General features: G+C 40.2%; 2 protein-coding genes across 2 annotated transcripts in view; one reads left to right on the top strand and one right to left on the bottom strand.

Moving 5' to 3' along the window:
• Positions 1 to 20,372, top strand: part of ikzf5 (IKAROS family zinc finger 5) — a 153,069-nt gene that overhangs the window by 114,613 nt on the left and 18,084 nt on the right. The window contains exon 4 of the mRNA XM_049599756.1: positions 15,988 to 16,088. The gene's annotated coding sequence lies outside the window, so the exon portion shown is untranslated. The remainder of the gene's footprint in view (positions 1 to 15,987; positions 16,089 to 20,372) is intronic.
• Positions 1,354 to 4,343, bottom strand: hmx3a (H6 family homeobox 3a). Its single transcript, XM_049599763.1, has 2 exons — positions 3,736 to 4,343; positions 1,354 to 2,774 (listed from the first exon to the last, which is right to left on the bottom strand). The coding sequence occupies exons 1-2, from the start codon at positions 4,022 to 4,024 to the stop codon at positions 2,152 to 2,154; spliced, it is 912 nt and encodes a 303-aa protein (XP_049455720.1). The 5' UTR covers positions 4,025 to 4,343; the 3' UTR covers positions 1,354 to 2,151.

Genomic DNA, 20,372 nt, shown 5'->3' with positions numbered 1-20,372 from the left:
TGGATATTTTTAGTGCACATTTATAAATATCCATCGATCCATCTTCAAAGAAGCTGGGGACAAATTTCTCAAAGCTGGCTTCTTAATTCGAGAAAAAAATTAAAGCAGATTAATTTGCATGAAAACATGCAGAACTATTATCTAATCGTATTTTTAAAGCTTTTTATACCTTTTACATTTAACTGCATTATTTAATTAACTTAACCTACATACAGCAACATGTGTTTGCTAAGTTAGTCGCATCCAGTGTCCAGTGACACCTGTGGTCCCGTGTGTAGTACGTAAGTTTAACCATTTATTTCTCACTTTTCTTATATTTTACACCTTTGTTTCAAACTTTTGTTTTTTAAATTTAGGCATCTACCAATAGGCTTTAACTGTGAAATGTTATTGTCCAGATATTTAAAAAAAAAAAAAAATTTTTTTTTTTTTTTTTTGAGAAAAGGCTGCATTTTTTTATATCCTAAAACAATAAGTATTCCACCTCACCATTTTAATAAAAGTGACATCGCAAGTGATCTTTTTAAAGAGAGACGTTTCCTCATGAAGTAAACCAAAAATAAAAATGATATTCAGGATTTAAAAAAAAGTGGTAATTTTAAAAAATGAAATCATGTTCAGATCTTTTTTAAAGACATGCTATTATAAAATAAAAGGAAAATAAAATCATGAATTAACAAATAAATCACCAGCTTCCACACCAGAACAGTGAGGTGGAGGTACTTGCCATAGATCCTGACATCCTTCCACCTCACTGAACATACCACACACACACACACACACACACACACACACCATGTGAGAGAGAGCGAGAAAAAAATGTTAAAAGACAGCAGCTTATACTCAGGGAGTAATGTCCTCTTCTGAGTACATTACCCATAATTTTGGCAAGATGGTGGCAATTACGCATCTAATTGACCGAACCACTTTTATGTAAAATACCGTTTTTAAAGTGCATAACACCAAGATGATTACAGAAACCATACTGCCCATGCTACAAGTGTGTGTGTGTGTGTGTGTGTGTGTGTGTGTGTGTATGTGTGTGTAGGGGACGACATGTATCTATTATTAGGATAGAAATTAATTTAATCTACTTTTTTGCATCTTTTGGTACAAAATTCTGTGGAAAATGTTAAATGTTGTAGTGAAAAAATATATATATATATATATACATATAATGGCTCCATTTACCCTCCTCTTCATCACTGATATCCTCTACAGAAGTCATACAAACATAACCTAAAATGTAAGGAATATTCTCCATTTATTTCACAACATGGTTCAGCAATACAATATCAAAACGTTGTTTTTACTGTACAGAGGAGAGGTGGCAGCTCCTCTCCCCGTGCCTCATTAAATATATACATTTACATTTCTTTTTTTTTTTTTCTTTACACCAGTGTAGTCGATATTTTTTGCCGCTCCTGTTCAAAAACACAAAGTAGATTCAGAGACATTGGGAGCTCACACTTGTGCTTGAAAGACGTGTCCATGTCGAGGGACCAAGAGTGAGGATCACTAAAACTAAACATAAAGCTACATGTGTATTTTACAGTTGACAGTGTCTTGATTGTCCCCCGTCAAGCGCTTTAAAAAAAAAAAAAGAAAAAAAAAGGGAAATGACAACAAAGCCTCATGAATATTCCAGCGTGAATAGATTCATTCATTCATTCACAGCAAACCGTCTGTGTATTGCACATTATCGTGATATCAGCTCTGGAAATGTAAATAAAATCAAATAAGTGTGTGAAGTGATAAGCTGGCCCGCGCCTTTAGGCCGCCAATTACTGTAAACAAAGTCAAATAAATGTGACAGTGGCGTGTCCAGGAAATAGTCATGGTGGAAAAACCAGGGGAGAAATTAAAGACACTCATCCTGAGGTGATAATCACATATAATAATAATTATAATAATAATAATAATAATAATAATAATAATAATGTGGGTTGAACTGTCGGATTACGTGTAAACGGCACCCTTATGGAAAATGACACAATATATTTGCCCAAAATAGGTCCATGAGGCCTGACACTGTGTCTCTTTTCTTTTTTCTTCATTCAGTCAGTTGTACAAAAATATGAAGTTTTTTTTTTTTTTCTCGGATGATTTTTAAAATCGACAACAGCTCGTGCCGCACAGCCTCAGCTCTTCTCAAACCGGTCTGAGCAGCGGCACGGATGTGACGATGGGATGCGAGTAGTAGACGCCCGGGTGCGGGAAGGTGAGCAGCGGCTGGCTCACGGGCACGTTGGCACCGGCGCCCCCGCTCTCCGTGGCCGAGTTCTCGTGGTAGAGGATGGGCACCCGGACTATCCTCTGCGCCGCGGCGTGGCTCAGGTTGGCGGCCTCCAGCTCCGCGGCCAGCTGCCTTTTCCACTTGTTCCTCCTGTTCTGGAACCAGATCTTCACCTGAGTCTCCGTCAGGTGGAGGGACGCGGCCAGGCCGGCCCGCTCCGAGCTGCTCAGGTACCGCTTCATGTCGAAGGTGGACTCCAGCTGGAACACCTGGCTCCGGGAGAACACCGTGCGCGTCTTCTTCTTGCGGCACGGCTTCTTGTCCTCATCCCGCTTCTTCCACTCCTCCAGCTCGTCTTTTTTGGCTTCCTCCGTGTCGCTCTCCTCCAGGATTATCTCGTCGCCACTTTTGTTGTTATTGTGCTCGTCCTCATCGTCATCGTCTTTGACGTCTGGCTCGGATTTGAGCACCAGGTCCGGCGAGTCTCTGTCCGTGCCCGAGGTTGGAGAGGAGTCTCTGGCTCCTAGTTTGTCTGTGACTGGAATGTGGACAGAGGGAGATGTGGTCATAAACACTTGGGCCTGATGCTGTGTGGGTTTGGGTTTTATTGCAGCCTGTTGATACTGGGCAGCCTGTGCGCTTTGGGGAAACTAAACTGGTGATAAATAGTGCCAGAAAATATGGCTTGTGACATAAACATAAACCATTTATACAGCTACAAATGACTGACCAAACTGTCTACAAATATATTCAAATTATTATTTCCCCCTATTAAAATAACACTTTTTATAAACTAAATAAATAAAATGTTCCGTATCAATAAGCCTGCTTTATTTATTAGATTCATCTGCACAAATCTGGGTTTTCAAATCACTCCTAATTGAACAAGCTTTCAAAAAACCCCATTTACTCTCTCAAAACTGATAGTGCCACTCACATCATTTTATTTTAAATCCCACGTGAATAAATCAGACAAACAGGCAGGTAAAACACGCTGTCAGTGGCCAAAGCCTCTGGGGTAAGATGTTCACACTGAGCGCCAGCAGACAAATCAAAAGCACGCTGCGCATCGTCACCCTCATCCGATGATTTGACGATGTCTGCTTCATTTTATGCACAGTGTGTCACTTTATTGATCTATTATCCCCCTGTCGTGGCATAACAAAATAGGCCTTCATAGAGGACAAGGCGTCAAATCACTATAGCTTAGACTCCGTGGTGTGATAAAGATTACGCACGTCGTATTATTTGCCATCACCAAAACGCACAAAACAGTTTATGGAGAATATGTCTGAGGAGGATGTGCAATGACTGGTGTCTGAGAAAATATTGTCATAAAACGCACAGGGTCCTGTTATTCAAAATAATTAAGTTCCCTGTTGTAAAGATAAAGAGAAAATACTCCAACATCTAAATATAATTCAAAGAGTGTGACAGTGTATCGCTCATATCTGCTCCATAACACATGATAAACAGTTGTTTTGGTCTGTCAGTCTCACCTTGGGCTCTGTGTAGGTGGGCGGATGAGCTGAGGGTGTAGGGGTACCACCACGCCGAGGTGCGCTCCAAGTAGTGAGCCGGTAGACTGAACCTCTGTGCGGGCAGGTCAAAGCGTGGAAAGTTGAAGTCCCCGACCTGCGACAGGGAAAATCCTCCCTCCAAGGCGGCCTTAGTGGCAGCCAGCACGGGCTTGGGTTTGGTCGGTTTGCTATCACAGTTCAGCAGGTTCTTAATGAAGAAAGGAGAGTCCTTGGCCGAAGCGCACGTCTCTTGTGTTGTCTCTGGCATCGCTGTGTTTGTGGTCTGAACGCAGAGGGACCACGGAAGCAGGAATCAGAAAAAGAGGGGGGTTAAAAAAAAGGCAAGCCTGACTTACACACTGACGATATCCCCGGCTGAGAGGAGTCCCTGTTTTTCTTCTTCTTCTCGGTGATTTTACGCGGAGACGCGATTTCACACCCGCGTCAAAAACACGCGTCCTTCTAGGCTAGAAAAATAATAAAATAAAAGGTTTGAGCGGCAAAAAATAAAAACCAAAACATGCGTAAACATGGAGATGTCTCATTCCGGGGCTCTTTTCGTCAAACTGTGTCCACCGTGTCAGTCAGTCTGGCGTCTGATGCTAATGATGAAATAAAAATGTCATCCAAGTTAAATGCGGAAAGTATAGGCGATTGGGCATGTACAATGGCAAATGGGATTAAGGGAGAGACGGTGAGGAGAGAGAAAGAGGGAGGGAGGGAGGAAGGGAGGGAGGGAGAGAAAGACCGTCCTCCCCTCTGTGTGCGCTCTGGCTGCAGGCTGTGTGCGCTCGCCTGTTATTGGTCTCATATAGTCCAATTAGGCAGCAAATGAACACAGGGCTGTTAGCGCCAAAAAGGAAGGTTTGGGATAAGCGCCTCATCACACAACTAACATTACAGTCAGACACAGATCGACTGCACGAGGTTACTCATAATCCAGTGTTGGTGGGTTTTCTTTTATTTATTTAGTGCAGCATTTTTGAACCAAATTCACTCAGGTTGCAGGTGCGTGGTGGGTGTTTAAAATCCGGAGATTTGTGCAAAGATTTTTAGGAAATGTCAGCCTATATTTAACAATTTTTAAATGATCACCAAAAGCGTAAAGAAATAAAGAATCTTAGAGAAAGAAATGGCCTCTCTAGCCTGTGCGTAAAGCTTGCGTTTATTATCCAAGGCCTAAATGTGATGCTTTTATGTTGTGAGTCCGTTCAAACAAGATTACACTGAATAAAAAGCAAGACAGCCAACTAACAGGTATCCTACCACCTTGGAAACTCATAATATATCACGAATACCAACTTTAATGGTGCAATATTGTCAAAATCACCTGCTTTATTTATTTTAAATTAATAAAACGCCTCATTTTTACGCAGAATTGTTTTCAGTTTTCATCCTGTCTTGACAAAACAAAATTAAATACAAGTATTGGTCACCACTCTTCTCAGCTGCCCAGACACAATATGAAAAAGGCCTGAGATCAGGCTGCAGCTACTCCACGTGTCACCAATGGGCGATTAGATTCATATTTCTAATTCATTGATTTTCAGCGAGGGCCACTTCCACAATGTCTGCGGGTCGCACAGTCATTTATTCCTCCCTAATCGATTTGGTTAATTCATCCCTCAGATTGCACTCTTTGTAAATGTGCTATGTATATTCACTCATTGATATTAATTGACTTGTTAAAAAGCAGTCCATTGGTTCGGGAGGCTGCCGGTGTGGGAGAAGGACGGAGAGACAGCGTCCTCTGTGGGTCACCAGGAGGAAATACAAGTGTGTGGAGTGAGAGTGGAGACTGTATGCTTGTGTTAATGACAAAGTCTCATGCTGTTACATTATGAGGACTTACCTCTGATTAGGGTGCAAAAAGCATCTCCCCACATGGCAGACCAATACATTTTAGGTTAGGGTTTGGGTGCAGATATAGGTCAGAGTTACGGTTAGACATGCGATAAGTCTACTTGAAATGAATGCAAGTCAATGCATTGTCCTCCAAAGTGGCAACAAATAACTTTGAGTCAGACCAAGACAGAGACTGTTATCTGCAGTTTGATCACACGACTGACCCAATTGAGATGAATCATCATCATTTGTTCCCGAAAGACACTCATCAACCATGTGATACGCAGCCATAAAAGAGGGTGTCAGTGACCAGGTAAAGGTTGCACAGGGTGTCACACTGCTTTTTTTATTTTCCATCATCTGTAGACTTCTTACTAGCAGCGGCATGTCCGTGTAATTAACACGTGTCATTCATTTAGTGAACTGCTCAAGTGGAGATATCCTGTTTCTGTGATGTAATTACCGCCTGTCCTTACACGGTCATCATCGCAGGTATTTGATGGCACTCTCAGAATGAGGTTCAGAATGTGTGGATGTGGTCGGGAGTCCCTAATAAAACAAAATCTGAAGAATTCAAATTATTCTGTCAGCATACTTTAGAAACTATAAATTGGATTTTATTTGACATTATTTTATGGCAGTAGTGCGACTGTGTCAGGTGTAAGTTATGTCCATATCTCTAAAGACAGTGTGGATACTGTCACTGTGTCCACCAAAGCTCTACTCACACTGGGACAGCATTAAAGTAACTCAAGCTCCTGGAAACTCTTTTAGTTTATCCGCTCCACGACACCACTGAACACAGAGGAGAAACTGCTACTAATCATTCTGGACAGCAGGAATTTGATCAGCAGTTTTGTTTATGAGAGCTTGAGTTCCTGAACTAAGTTTGAGAAGACAAGATAAGTTCACATCCTGATTCTTTTAAGGATGATCCCACAACTGTTGTGTGATGTAGTGGCGTAGCTGTGAGGTTGCAAGACTGAAACTTCTCCCATGTGCCAAGTGTGTAGGAGACCTTCAATGGCCAGCGTAAAAACATTAATGGCCCTATCTAGAGCCAGTGTTTGGTTTGTCCATTCTGGGCTACTGTAGAAGCAACTCCATGGAAGAAGACCCGCTCTGTATGTGGATTTTAACAGCTCACTCAAAGGCGATGAAAACACAATTCTTATCTTCAGGTGATCATAAACTAATGAAAACATATTAATGAATAGTATGCACTGGGGGTGGGAAACACCACACGATCCATGACACGATATTATCACAATACTTAAGTCCCGATACAATATTATTGCGATATTAAATGTGTTGCAATATGTTAAGTTTTGCAATAAAATATATTGTGACATATTGTGACTCATTTAAAATATAAAAGTAATGCACATCAATGATGATAATGAGGTGCTGATCACTGGCAATAGACTTGATTGTAGAAAATAAGTGTCTCACACTTTGCTGATGTGTGTTTGTTGATGTTGAGGAAGGCCCAAAGGCTGAAACGTCATCAAAAGAAAAGAAATGCATATGGAGCCAGAGTGTGCGACACTTGTTTTCATTCATTCATCTTCTAACCGCTTCATCCTCTTGAGGGTCGCGGGGGGGGCTGGAGCCTATCCCAGCTGACATCGGGCGAGAGGCAGGGTACACCCTGGACAGGTCGCCAGACTATCGCAGGGCTGACACATAGAGACAGACAACCATTCACGCTCACATTCACACCTACGGACAATTTAGAGTTACCAATTAACCTAGTCCCCAATCTGCATGTCTTCGGACTGTGGGAGGAAGCCGGAGTGCCCGGAGAGAACCCACGCTGACACGGGGAGAACATGCAAACTCCGCACAGAAGGGCTCCCATGCCCGGGATCGAACCGGCAACCCTCTTGCTGTAAGGCGAGAGTGCTAACCACCACACCACCGTGCCGCCAATGACACTTGTTTTCTACAATCATATTGCAACTTATTACCTTTTTTCAACTATAAATTATGTCCCCAAAGGAAAACTTGTCAACATCTGTTTTATCTTATAAGTTTTCAGTCTGTTCATCTCACGTCAGCCATTTTTTGCAGCAGCAAAATGTATCTAGTGGACCAAAAGGCAATGTATTATATTATTCTAGTAGGTGACCAAAAGTTTAATTTGTATTTGTAATATTAATAATTTATGTAGTTGATACTCTGCACTGTGAGATGATACAATAGTGCTAGGGCTGGGCAGTATGACGATATTTTATCATTATCGAGATATGAGACTATATATCGTCTTAGATTTTGGATATCGTTGTATCGTGACATGGCATAACTGGTGTTTTTTCACTCATTTTTATTTGTTTTTTGTCACTTGCCTCAACCCCCTTAGTCATTATAGACACATTATTGATTATTATTAATAAAAAATCTTACTGTGTTACTATTTTCTGGAACAAAAACAATAGTCATCGCTACAATTTTGTCGCATCAGAGAAGATATTTGGCCAGAAATATTGTTATGTCCAATTTTGTCTCCCAGCCGTAGCATCAATGAAATGCTTTGGAGGGAGATTAAAAAATATCGTGATATATATCTTGTATCGAGATATAGCCAAAAATATTGTGATTTCATTTTCAGGAGGTATCGCCCAGCCCTAAATATTTTCCAAACAAAAATATTGCCATACTATGGTGTATCGCTTATTTCCCCCACCCCTACTATATACCATTCTGCCAATATATGCCCCTAAATCCTGCACACTGGACATTTAAGGTGTTCAAAATTAAAATGTCAGCACATTGAATCATGTAAGATGAGAAGCAGACAAAATGAGAAAAGAAAAGAAGAGGCATTTGTGCAGTCTCCTTTATTTACTTAGTAATATAATCAGTATTTAATTCATTGACAACTCCGTCCAATTACTAATCACGCACAAACAGGGTTGAATATTTGTCAGTAATGCAGCATCAAGAATTGTGATTAAGACTTTACAACTTCCATCTTGTACCTATCCTCGACGAAATACATTTTCTTGTTGTCCAAAATTAAACAGACTTGTTTCAGATTATTGTCAACAACTTTAAAGACGGTGGGCTCAGGTGGGGATGTACAGTAGGAAGTCAAACACAGAGCAGCTGATGCCTGATGAAGGTCTGTGTGATCAAAACTGGTGCATAAAATAAATAAATATTTAATTTAGGAGCTCTTTGGCGTGCAGATATCATTACTGTCCTCTCTGTATTATTATTTTAACCCTTGAATTAAAGTGACTCTAGTAGGCTGTTATCACTTTGGCCTGATTCCCAGCTTGTATTGTTCAATAGTCAAATAGAGATTGTTGAAGGGCTTGGTAATATTTACACCACAAATCATAATTTACTACAATGTGTTGTGACCATAATGGCAGTCCAACATGCTGAACTGGAAGAAAAAAATACCACAGCAGTTTCTAACCCTGAAAATAAAGTGTACAAACTAAGATCATGTGCTTTAAAAACTACAGTTCATATTATGCATTGATTAGAAACATGCAGTAGATGTTGCCCAGAGGCCATATAGGCCTTCTGAGTGCTCCATAAGTCTATTTTTGTTGCTCCTCGGGTAGGTTACTATGACTTTTATATTATTTATTTCAAAGCGCCCAGATATTGATTATTTCACAAGGAAAAATGACAAATGGCAGGAGGGAATGACACGGTCAGCAGGTTCTATTAGAGAAATGATAGTGTTGCTCGTGGTTTGTTAAAAGGTCCAGTTTAGATACTTTATAGGTTTACATCCATCATCGTCTAATGACCTATTTGATGAAAAACACGCGCTCTGGTGACAACGGCCCTGTGCAGCCAACTTCGCTTTGTAATTGCTCCCATATTAAATATAGATTTTTGTTTTGATATCTTGTGAGAATTCCTTTCTGTGGGTCAAAATTGTGATAAAAGACATGGATGCAATGACAAAAGCTCAGAGGGAGAAAACTGGAAGGAAAATGGGGGAAAATAGGAGGTGGAGAGGTGTTGATGGTGGGACTGAGTTCTGAGCAGTAGTGGTGGTGGAAGTATTCAGATTAATTATTTAGGCAGAAGAGGCAATACTGTAATATCAATTATGAAAAAGTCACATGTGAAAACCATGTGAACACCCAACATGTGAGGAGTATACATGGAAACTGAAAAAAACTGGTTTTTGGACACATTAATTTCATGTTTGTTTGTTTGTTTTTCCAAAAGTGAACTTCAAGTACATTCAACTCACATGTAAACACATTTTCACATGTAAAACACACACATGTGAACTGCATGGGCATGTGATTTTTGGTAGGTGTTTTTCCACATGAACAAGCAGGTGATTATTTCACATGTGAAAACATACCCACATCGGAAAAACATGCATGTCAACTACAAGCACATGTGATTATTTTCCATTTGAACAAATTCCCACATGAAAAATAATTGAAAAGAACTTGAATTGAAAACATGGCTTTTGGACATGTGATTTCCATGCTGTTTCTTCCACATGTGAATTAACAATACAATTAATTAAACAATATAATTTTTTATTCATTTATCTTTTTTGCATATCATGCAGCTCTAAACTGGATATTATTTAAGACTATTCAAAATATATTTTCATCAAATTTTTACAGACTTTAAAATATTGTTACAGTATTTTTTTTATACAATTAAAATGCCAATGATCAGGTTTGGTTTTGCACCTCTACCACTGTGGCAGAAGCTGGATGTTTAGCTGTTTTAACAATTGAACCATTACTTTTGTCTAACTATTTCAGCTGCATATTCATTACTTTACTTAGCTAACTTTTTGAACTATATATTCATTATTTTTAGCTACGTTTTTTAAGCATTTCCACATTATTTCTCTGTTCACTTGTAAACTACTTTTCACAAACTTTCATTTACAACATATTGTGTTCAGGTTACGGCTCACTGAATATATATGGATATATATATTTTTTTATTTTCAAGTCAATATTGCCACGTACCCTGTGTTAACTGCAGAAGTGCCGCCTTGGCTCATCACCCCCCAGTTACTGGGAATCACAGGTTTGATATACAGAAATATGTCAGTTTTTTAAATGCAAAATCTTAATCTTTAAAGTAACTGTCAGACAAAAGTAGTGACAGAGGAAGTATTCAGATCCTTTACAATACCACACAGTGAAAATACTCCATTACAAGACAAAGTCTTGCATTTAAATGATACTTTAAAGTATTATTTGGGGGAGAAAAAGCATTTATCACTGTAACCTGTCCACCCTGTGTCCTTCGTGCACTTTTAACTGGACACTCCTGTTGGCACGAGCCATTAAACCATCGAAGGCCACACTGAGATTGCTTTAGATTTAAGTATTGCATTTAACTTGTAAAGGAATTGGTGGCCCTCCACTGACCCGGCAAGCTTTAATTGGGATTGTGCGAGTATTGATTGTAAGTGGCCAGGCGAATCTTGAATTACAGCCTGATTAGCTTTTACTCGGCCCTTTGCACCAGCCAGTCGAAGGAGCTCAATGTCATTCGGGTTGGAACACTTCAGCGGCCACTTGTCTGGAGGGAATCTTGTTACTTCCTGTGTAAACAGGAAACAACATGAACTTAAGGAGGTGAATGACAGTTCTTCTTGTGACTGTAGTTTAGTCACACGAGGCTGTGATCTTCCCTGAGTGTATGATCACTCCCTTTTGGAAATGATTTGAAAATATGTGGCTTAGCATGTACCTCATGAGTAGATATGAGCACATAAAGGTGTATTCTCCTTTTTATCTCTCCTGCTCTAATTTTATCCACATTTTATCACTCCTTCTCTCCTTTATTGTTTCTCAGCAGAGATGATGACCTCTGTAAGGTTTGGATGGAAACAGTCATAGGAGCGATGTAGCCCTTTTTCTCTATTACGAGCAGCTTCGCCCGCGCCCTCCAGGCACCAAGCCTCAATATCCACCCCTCTGTACCTCCAAAAACTCTGCCGTGGATCGTCAGCTTTTACCCAGCCTGCCTGTATGTGTCATTACAACTCGGTAATCTGGAGAGGGCAACAGAAAAGTTCTCATCAGTGTCAGCCTGAGATATAGATATGGGCCGGGTAACAAATGGCCAAATGCACAGGCAGCAGAGCAGACCATCAATAAAGCAATTTCTTGTGTCATAACAGCCGCGCTTTTCCTAAAGCCAACCTTTCAAAACTTTTCCCTCTGCAAATCGCTGCAGCCCCACCATTAGAGTCCTGCCTTGTGAATTTAATGGATTCCGTACAAATAATATTCCACCATAATGGAAAAGGTTGAAGTCACTGAAGACAGATGAAGTCATAAACACGTATAATTGAGAATCAAAGACCGATAAATTTTAAACTGCTATCCATTTTCTCTTTTTAGATGATGATCTATGTCAGCGCGGCTGCAGGAAAATGGAAGAGATTATGGGGGAAAATTATAACAATAAATTTTCTAAACATACACCTTGATTATGCTTCGATTTTTTGGAGGGGTAGAGGGCGAGGGAGAGGGGGGGTTAGAAAGAAGGCAGGGATTGCTGAAAGCTTGCTGGCTAAATGGCACCATAAAATAGGTTCCCTGCTCTTTTGCCTGCAGAGCGTAGGCATGCCTGGAGGTGTGATTTTCCCCCTCCTCTAAATGGGGGAAATGAATTGTGTAATTTATTGCAAACGTGCACACAGTGAGATTAGATCAGCATATCCCATCAAAGGAACAACAATCAATCAGCCTCTAGTTAACAGCTTGAAACACATAAACCAGGGCACCTAATGGCTTTCCAATTTAACAGATTGATAGACTTATCCGGTCCTAAGGGATGAATTAAGAAAACCGGGTACTTTCACACAGGCACTGGCACTTTTGACAGGACCTTTTCCCCCCTCTAGCTTTCTTACCATCTTTACTCCTGAATGTAGAGATAAGGTTAACCTGAAAATAAAGAGAAAGTCCTTTTTTCCCCTCTTTTCTTTTTTTTCTTTCTGTTTGAGAAAGCACTCCAGAGCTGATTTGTTATTCAGATGAGGCGGGAGTGGAAGTGTGTCAGATGTGGAGAATGGGCTCATTTTAATGACCTGATTATCGCGGGTCATTTGGAACTGTGAAATCAAGGGAGCTATTCAAAGCCACTTAACAATATCTAAATGTGACCCGGGCGACCCATTCAACCAAGAATGTAGCTTTTAAAAAAAGGAACTTGTTTGTTTCATATCTTATTAATCACATTATTCATTCATGTAAACTCTGCGGTGCGAAAAATATTAAAGGCATAGTTTGGCATTTTGGCAAATACACTTATTCTCATAACTGCCTAGAGTGAGATGAGAGGATTGATACCACTGATATCATGTATGGTAAACATGTAGCTAGAGCTAGTTAGTTTAGCATAAGGACTGGGAACAAGGAGATATAGTGAGTCTGGCTTTATCCAAAAAGAAAATAAGCATCCCTGAAGCTCACAAATGGTACATACTGTGCTTTTAATCTGTACCAAAAAAAACCTGTAAAACCAACAATTTGCTGTTTTATTAGTGGTTATCTACTGGACTGTTTATTGGCTACCAGCATAGACTCCAGGAAGTTACTGGTCCAGGTCAAGAAATAGTCCAGCACATGGGGTGCCTCATGTATCCATACTGCAGTGCCCTGGGTTCAATTCCCCTCTCTTTCCCCCCTTTCCGATCATTCTCTGCATGTATTATCGCCTTAAAAAGGCCAAAAAAAAAAAAAAATCTTCAAAAGAAATAGTCCGTCACATAACCACCCGTAAAATGGCAAATTCTCATTCATATACTTAGGTTTTTCCTCAAAGATATAATGTGATAATCAGTGAACTTTAAAGGTAGTGGTAGGCACATATTTTTTACCTTTGGACAGAGTCCGGCGAGCTGTTTTTTTTTTCCCATGTTTTCTGTCTTGAGGCTAAGCTAAGCTAAGCTAAGCTTACTGGCTGCTGGCTCAAGCCACATATCGACTGTGCAGAAATATGAGTTTTGTCATCTAACTCTCTCTCTCTGATTGTATGTTCAGTAACTTTCTAGTATCAGTTGACAAGAGGTGTTTTGAATGTGTGCAAATGAATCTTTAACAAAATCTCCAAACTAAAATAACTACTGAATCATCATTTTCCCTGACTGAATCTGTAGCTCTCAGCAGTGGAGCTCCCCTCACTGGTGACTGGGTGCACTGTTGCCAGCTCAGCTCAGCTCAGCCTGGTTAAAAACTTACTGAGTTATGATGTGGTAACTCAAAAGCTGGGACAGCGAGAGGCAGCTATTCATTGTGAATGGGACATGATGCTGCTCCCTGAGCCACAGAGACTCCAAAGGCCCCCAGCGGCACTACAGGGGAAAGTTGAGAAAGGCTCAACTTTATGCAAACATCCTCTGATGAAACCAGCTTTATTCCAGTGCAGATACAGGGCAGCAATGCTGAACACCCTCAACAATGTAAACCCTGTGGTAAAAAAGACAGCAAACAAGGATGTTCTGTACTCAAGAAACGTTGCAACAGGAACTGAACAACTTCTTTGTGTGTAATACGGCAGCCACATCGGAAAACAAGTGCATACTCGGAGCAGAATGTGTACATTATGTGCGCAATGCAACACAGACACAGAGCTGCAGATTTATGAGAGGCCAGAGACTGCCCACTAATTTGTCTGTGTGTGTGACTGTGACTGCAGCATTAGAAACAGGTCTGGCACAGGTCTAGTTTTGTACCGAACTGAACGTAACATCTAACCTGACATTATCAGACCAAATTATAAATGTGATTAAGTTGGAACATCTCGGTTTATTTTCAATCTCCAAGGGGCGTCATCAACTGCCATAGACCAAAATGCCTCTAGAAGCAATTGGATAGAGGTAAATATATCCGAGCAACAAAATGAGCTGTGATGGTGTTACATCAGTATGTTTGTGAACGAGGGCCATCAGAATTTAAAAAGTACTTCAACAAAAAGTTCCACATCAGCTGCAGCCATCTTGGTTGTTTGTGAAAATGCCTCAGCGGTGTTAGTCTTTACTAAGCTAGGTTTATGCTTGCCAAAGTGTCTGCAGCATGAGGGTGCACAAGTCAAAAATGACGATATCACATATTTTTTGTAAAGCATGGAGGCATTGTATCAAACCCGCCCCATATTAGAAAAATGGTTGTGATTGGCCCACCCACAGCCAGCAGGAAATCTGTCTGAACAGGACGCATCTGCCAGAGCAAATAAATCATGCGATTCCAGATTTGTCTGGTTCCCAGGCTACATAAGATCTTGAACAGGCAAAACACTTAATGCATACTGAAGGTTTTCTGAACAGTGATGTGATCATCTAGCTTAAAAAAGAACTACACAGTCAATGATTACAAACCTTTGAACTAAACGGAACAAAATCAATTGAAATCAGCAAAGTCATGTCAGATTTCTATCTCAACACAAGCCTTAAAGAAAGACATCCAAAGAAGGTTAACCGGCTGTACAGTCATCTCAAGAGCTTGGCTACAAACCCAGAGCCTTAAACCAGAGAACAAGCGTAATGCACACTCGGTGTCACCATATTATCTTGTCCACATCCATAGAGACAGCTGATCTCTCTGTGTCACTGCATAATTGAGGAGCTGTTGGTATCAAGGATGTGACCCTGAGAGGGATGAGAAAGTGTTACCCTAGACCCCCGCCAGCAGACCTGAGGACCCAACTGGAGTGAGAACCACAGACGGGGTGCATCCACAGGCCAGAGACAGTAGATCGTCTCCCCCACAGCCTCTGGAGCCAGCGGCCCAGAACATATACATGTGACTGATGCGTGCGCTCTGCTGTAATGTGACAGAACTCCACATTAAAGAGGAACCAGATCTTCTCATCAGAATTAAGTACGGGAAGGGCCGGGGGTCAATTTTCTCTCATCTCAGACACTTCCGGAAATGGATTGAGATTCAGCTCAAGGGTTGGGAATGAGGCAAAATTGATTACTGATGGATCAATAGATTGACCAATGAATAAGAGCCCATTACTAACCAATCAAAACTAATAGCACTTTAGCTGCCTCTTTGTTTCTGCTTTCCCATCAGCTGAGCTGAAAACCTGCAGCTATCTGACACACAGGGGGGATTGAATGCTCCAAAACTGAAGAGGACAACAGAGGAAGTACCCAAACACAAAACAGGAACAAGACTATTAAACTCAACAAGAGTCTCACTCTCCGGGTCAGAGAACAAAAAATTGTTTTCCTACTTGACACTAATACTCGTATCTTCCCTGTGGACACAACTCCGCTGACCCTCTTGTTTGGTGTGTGAGTATAGCAAGGAGCGCATGATCACAAAGAGTGCCCAAAAATGATTGCTCCCCCTCCTCGTGACGGACAGTAATTGGTGTTTGTTTGCACTCTTTTCTCCCTCTCTTGTGTTGCAGGGTGGTAAAGAGTGCTATTACTGTCAGCTGATTAGTATGCCTCTTCCAGCAGCTGTCAGGACTGCCTAATGAGAGGAAACTTGAGGAGAGTGACAAGAGAGGTCTGTGTTCACACACACACACCCACACATGCACACACAATATACCTGAATTTAAACACGCAGAGTGAGTCAGATAGATACATTTCACTTGTCTTCAATGTAATGATTTCGCACAGCGTTATGTTTTAGTCAAACAAAAAAAAATATGTGGACACCCCACTCTATTTTGGTACCTAGAACAACTTTGTTGCAGCATTTTGGGGAAAACTGTTGCCTGTATCATGACAATGACCAAAGTGAGGTCCATAAAGTTTATTTTTTTCTGGTGTGGTAGAACTTGTCCATCTACCAAGCGGCAACCTCCAATGCAATTGTTCTAAAAACTGCAGTTCCTCGAATGGCCACTTGAGGCTGGCTCCAGAAGCGAGGCAATCCCCATAGACCTCCATGGTAAAATGGCCAACTTTACAGCATATATACATTTACAACCTGGTTTTGGTCTCTAAAGCTTATTGCTCCCTTCATGGCAGCTGTACAGGGGGTGAATTTTTATATAACTCACTTAGATATTATGAAGGCTTAAAGTTACGCATAATTAAGGCCGTAGCCGCTTTTAGTGACAGACTGTCTAAGAGGAGTCATCACAGTGTATGAGTCTGATCCACCCCTCACTCCTCCACAACTCCATGTTCTTGTCCAAATATGGTCAACCCTGGCTCCAAAAAAACAGAATGACAATGGCCAAAATGCTGAACTCTAGGCGTGAAAACAGGAGTCAGTAAACCAATGGGTGATGTCACAGTAGGTACGTCCATTATTTAATATAGTCTGTGCTGCCTACATAGAGCTCCGCTCTCAACCACATCTAACACCTTTGGGATGAATTGGGGACTGTTATAGCAGCACATTAATGCCCTTTGGCTTGGAATGAGATGTTCGGGATCATATAAGGGTTTAATGTTCAGTATTTATTAAACTTCTAAAAAGTTATGTACATGTAAGAATGCTTTAAAGGGCCAACTTAGAAGTAGCAGTGTGTGAGGAATAAGACTTTGTCATCTGGCATCTGCCCAACTGACCGTTATTGAGAAAAATCCTTAAATTCTACTTACTGATAAGATATTCAGCAAAAACATATGCACATTTTTTAATTCAACTTAGTTAAATTCAGTTACTTTTATTTGTGTGAAGTCCTTCATATTTTGAGTAGCAATTAACAAATGAAATTAACAACTGATAATAGCCTACAAAGTAATAATGAATTATTTAAATCAAACTACCCTATTCTGAATGTATAACTCATAACCAATGACACTTAGTACATTCAGTCCAGCTCTATTTCTGTACTGCAGCCATGTATGATCTACTCTACTCAACTTAAGAGACCTCTGGAGCTCTATTAAATTTAAGAGCATTTTCAAGTCATAACAAATTTAATGAAATGCTTTTATTCTTTAGTTTGCAAATAGAAGTAAAGGTAAAAGTTTTTTACTTTTATCCACTTAAATCCAAAACAGAAGCTGAAAAAATCTGAATAAACAGACACTTTATATGGAACCAGGAAGCTACTTTAAATACTCCCGACACATAAAATTAAATAAAAACCATCTGAGTAATGTCATCATTTTCCTTCTGTTTAAGTAAAAATGGGAAACATACGAGGCACCAGCATCAGTTCCTAATGGATCTTTCAGAATCGCTCTCCTAATACATCAAGCATTCACACCAAACCCTTGACAACTCTATCTTCCACACATCTTAACGCACCCCAAAGTCCTCAGGGCACCTGGGAAAATTAACCATTTAATAGCAATAAATAACAGATTCTGACTCAAGGGGACTTCAAATCAGCCCCTCTCTCTCCCTCTGCCACACACACACACACACACACACACACACACACACACACAGAGCAGCCTCATAGAGCTGGATTAACACCAAACAGTCCAATCAACTGTTTTATGACTGAGATAGCACATATGTGTATTTTTCTCTTCAGAATGTGAGCTTTATAGAAACTTGAACATTGACACAACCTCATATGCAAGTTTGTTTTGAATGAATTAATAAGCATTTTGTTAAAGCAGACATCATAATATACTTTATATACTGTATATCAAGTACTAAACTCCAGTACAAATTTCAGGTACTTTACTTGAATATTCCCATTTCATATCATTTTATACTTCTTATCCACTTCATTTTAGAAGGACATTATATTCTTTTTACTCCAACACATTTATTTAACAGCTGTAGTTATATATTTTACAAACATAAAAATATGATAAGGTAGAAAAGTGCACTCAGTGGAGTGCAGATCTCCGCCAGGCAGCCACATCCCAGCTGCCCGAGCTGAGCTTCTAATTACTGCAGACACACCGCAGCATGTTTCAGAAGACAGGATATTATTATGAGGATGAATGTATCTTTACTAACTAAAACACATCCGACAAATCTTCGATCCATGTCATTCACAACTAGACTTTTAACTTGGGATGCACAATATTGGATTTTTTGCCGGTCAGATATGCCAGCAACTCATTTGACCGATAACCGATACCGCTAATGATATATCCACAATTTTAGTGATATTCAAGTCTCTTGTGTCGTGGAATTAACGTCATATTATGCATGCATTCTCTTATCGTGATGGCCCACCAGCAGATGGAGACATTTGGCTGATACTAATGATGTGCCGATATTATTGTGCGTCCCTACTTTTAACGGTATTAACTTGTAGAAAAACAATGCAGGAAAAAACAATGAACACAACACATACGAAAAAAAAGACACTATTTAACCACACAGCCTTCTAACTTACTTCTGGTAGAAGTACAAATATCAAGAAAAGAATGACTAAATCAACAAAATCTGCAAGTCTACAGAATTGGGCAGGAAGAACACTCCGTTTACGTCAAGCTCCCGCTGCGGCATGATGCTAATTGGGGGATAAAACAAGGTAGAATTGTCCCTGCTGGCTCCCTACAGTCAAGATGGCGGCAGGGATAACAAAAAATGGAGATTTGTTTATCTCGTATCATGCCTAACATTTGTGGATCATTATATGTCAGCTATGGAATTAATCTGAAGATGCCCCGTTTCAAAATGAGACCAGACTTTTCTGTGGATGTCACATGGCCTGCAACAGATGAGGTCAGACTTGTTGTTGTTAGCTGAGCCGATTTTGGGAAAAGCGCAGCCCCTACTGGTTGGTTAAGAGAAATAAAGAGTAAGTAGTTAATTACAGCATAAAACAGACAATAAAACAGGTTTTTCCACCACATGTGAATCACCGCAACCATGAGAGGTCCTTGATCATGGTCATAAATCTGCACACAAAATATTAGGCTGATTGGTCCAGTAGTTTGTGAGATTAGCTGTGGATAGACAGATACACACGGTCACACAGACACACAGACACACACAACCACATGCATGATGTCCTCCAGGCTTATACCTGGCGGAGATGTCTATGAATTTAACAACATAAAGGGTATATACAATAGATAAAATTAGCTTCACCTTAAGCAACAATAACAGTAAAATCCAAGTTATACATAGTGATGTTACATAATAGTATAAAAATCATAGCATTTATTTACTTTACAAGGAGTACTTTTACTTTTTATACTGTAACACATTTTGCTAATAATTCTTCTGTACATTAACTAAGTGATATTTTGAAGCCAGGACTTTTACTGGTGATGGAGTGATTTTATATTGTAGTATTACTACTTTTACTAAAGCAAAGGATCTGAATTCTTCCTCCCCTAGTTACCATGAGGGATTTAGAGAACTAGATTCTGTGCTGTTATAGACTTTGTAAAACCACGCAGCGCTGTTACATTCTGGCATTTATCTTTTCTGTCGATGGTGTTCCCATTAATACCTCTTTCTTCTTTCCTTGTTTTTCTCCTTTTCCCTCTCTGACATGTATTCTGTTACTGGCCCTTGTATTAGTCAAAATGGAGCATTGATTATTTGTAAAAACATAAGTGCAAATCAAATCAACATTGCACGGGACAGATGAGAGCTGCCTACCTGTGCACATGCAGGAAAAGGGGGCAGTTATTGACCAATTGATTTGATGTGAAGGAGGGGCATTCTTTTTCCTGCCGCGGAAAGACCTCCACTGTAAGGCGAACAATCACTCCACCACCCTTCCTCCAACTACAACTACCTCTAACACCCAACTGTGTCCTCAATCTCCACTCCAACGGGCCCAGGTATGCAACTTTTCCGTCAGCACTGTTATGTATTTGGCTTTCTATTTCACTTTAATAGGGGAGAAATTGGCAACATATTCTTTTACAGCCCCCTGGCACCATTAGAAAGCCTGCTGTC

The sequence above is a fragment of the Epinephelus fuscoguttatus genome, linkage group LG16 (genome assembly GCF_011397635.1).
Source record: "Epinephelus fuscoguttatus linkage group LG16, E.fuscoguttatus.final_Chr_v1".
NCBI classification, from domain to species: Eukaryota; Metazoa; Chordata; class Actinopteri; order Perciformes; family Serranidae; genus Epinephelus; species Epinephelus fuscoguttatus.
The sequence above is the reverse complement of the archived record's forward strand: the minus strand, read 5'-3'. Positions and strand labels throughout refer to the sequence as shown.